The sequence below is a fragment of the Echinops telfairi genome, unplaced genomic scaffold, assembly GCF_000313985.2.
Source record: "Echinops telfairi isolate 266 unplaced genomic scaffold, ASM31398v2 ScPeMD7_7458;HRSCAF=8496, whole genome shotgun sequence".
NCBI classification, from domain to species: Eukaryota; Metazoa; Chordata; class Mammalia; order Afrosoricida; family Tenrecidae; genus Echinops; species Echinops telfairi.
The window spans coordinates 13,007,091-13,009,422 of record NW_022111358.1 but is presented as its reverse complement, the minus strand read 5'-3'; the positions used below and the strand labels follow the sequence as shown (position 1 = coordinate 13,009,422).

The window sequence follows — 2,332 nt, the reverse complement described above, 5'->3', positions numbered from 1 at the left end:
GGGAGGGAGGGGAAAAATGAGGAGCAGATACCAAGGGCTCAAGTAGAAAGCAAATGTTTTAAGAAAGATGATGGCAACAAATGTACAAATGTGCTGGACACAATGGATGTCTGTATGGATTATCATAAGAGTTGTACGAGTTCCAATAAAATGATTAAAAAAAATAGGTCAGCAAAAAAGAGGAAGGCAGTCAAGGAGATGGATTAGTACAGTGACTGCAGCAATGGGCTCAAACACAACAGTAGTGAGACTGGCTCAGGGCTGGGCAGTGTTTCTTTCTGTTCTCCAACATGAGGCATTAGAGTGGACCAAATGGCACCTCAATGCATGTGGTAGGCACCTGGTGGCACTTTAAATCTTGAAAATCACAGTATTATACTTCAGTCTTTGGAATATCAATTGTTTTATAGTATTTTTTCCCAAGCAAAAATAAAAGATGTCCATGCTAGTGTCTCTATTATTTGAAATCTTTACCGGCACTGTATAGTACTCTAAAAAATTAATTGAAAGCATGAGAGTTTTAAAATTATTAACAATGATTATCCCTACATGATGGGGTTACAGGATTTCTTTTCCTAGTTTAAAATAAATCCCAAAATATATTTCATGAGTTGGAATTGAATTAGAAGTGAGTTTGTTTGTTTGTTTGTTTTGAGGTATTTTTTTAATTAGTTTATTTGTAACATAGTAGGGACTACATCAGATATTTTTCTCAAGTGGCAAATAAGGCAAAAGGTAATATTTCTCTATGATTCCTAATGAGAACCTCAAAATCACCTGTCTTTTGGAGGATTCACTTTCTTACGATGTCTGTGATACTGCCCATGAGGATACCAAGGGTGCTTCGTAGTAAAGAACATTTTGCTAAGTTGTTCTATCGTAGGTCCTTGTTGTTTAAGGGGCTCATCTTTCACTTCTAATCTAGTTTTCAGCACATGATCATGTGTTTCTTCACTGTTATGTATAGGATCTGGCTGAGGGACAGGTTTTGTATGTTCCTGTGGAATGTCCACAGAAGGGTGGTAGCATACTATTGTTCTTCCATCTGATGTCAAAGCAAGCTCTACCTTGCAATGACAGTCATCTGGGAGAGGCGGTGTCGCTTGATGACAAACACTGTATAAAACTCCATTTTGAATTGATAAGAAATGTTTCAGGACAGTTCTGTTTGATAGTGCCCATGTTACTGCTGCTACGGCCATGGTGGACCAAGATGCGTGTATCAGACGGTATGGCAAAAGATGTTATGCAGAGAAACTGTTTGAAACATCTGCTTCCAGGCATATCTATTTTCATCCCTTGACGGGTCCTCACGGCGAAACCGCCATGTTGTCTCGAGGTATTTTTTATCATCAGAAAGAATAACTTTTTTTGGTACAATGTAAACTTCTCCACCACAAGAATGGACTGGGAGGATGGCACAGGACCAGGCAGCGTTTCCATCCTTGTACACAGGGCTACCAGGGGTTGGAACAAATTTCACAGCACTCAATTAACAAAACAGCAACAAGGAGCTTGGTGGGGTAGTGGTTATGCATTGAGCTACTAAGTGCAAGGCCAGCAGTTTGAAACCACCAGCTGGTCTACAGAAGAAAAATGAGGCTTTCTACTCCTGCTGTCACAGTTTTGGAAACCCACAGGGGCAGTTCCACCTTCTCCTGTAGGGTCACTATAAGTCAGAATCTACTTGATGGCAGTGAATTAGTTAGCTAACAACAATTTCTAGAACAATAGAATTTTTTTTTTGAACAATAGAATTTTAAAGAAAATCCATTTAGTCAAAATCAGGGACAAAGGAAAAAAGAGAGAGAAACAGGAATACATAATGAGTAGAAGACATAAAACATGAGGGCTGGATAAAAATCAGTTAGGCAAGTTATTAATATACAAATTGTCTCAATTATTTTATTAAATATAGGTTGTCACATTTAGTATATAACTAAAAAGCTAATTCCACCTACTCTGTATTGGCCACAAAAATGACATGAGATTAAAGAAACAGAAATCAAATGGTTAGTATGCTGTCTTCCTTTCTAGGAATAAAGCATGACCTTCTTCTCATAAAAAATAACATCCATCTATAGCTTTATAGCTTAAATGAAAGGTCACCAGCTCAAACCCACCTGCCACTCCTGGGGAGAAGGCTTGGTTTTCTGTTCCTATCAAAAGTATAATCTAGGACATCTTATGGGGTATTTCTACTCTGTCATACAGGGTCGCGATGAGTCAGAATCAATTCAAGAGCACATATCAATGACATATTTTTAAAAACATTTTATTAGGGGCTCATACAACTGTTATCGCAATCCATACATACATCAATTGTGTAAAG

At 38.0% G+C, this 2,332-nt stretch overlaps 1 protein-coding gene across 1 annotated transcript; it reads right to left on the bottom strand.

Moving 5' to 3' along the window:
- Positions 1 to 773: 773 nt before the first annotated feature.
- Positions 774 to 1,202, bottom strand: LOC101651065 (39S ribosomal protein L42, mitochondrial-like). The gene has a single exon (XM_045299372.1). It carries the CDS (start codon positions 1,200 to 1,202, stop codon positions 774 to 776), a length of 429 nt encoding a protein of 142 aa, XP_045155307.1.
- Between the last annotated feature and the right edge of the window lie 1,130 nt (positions 1,203 to 2,332).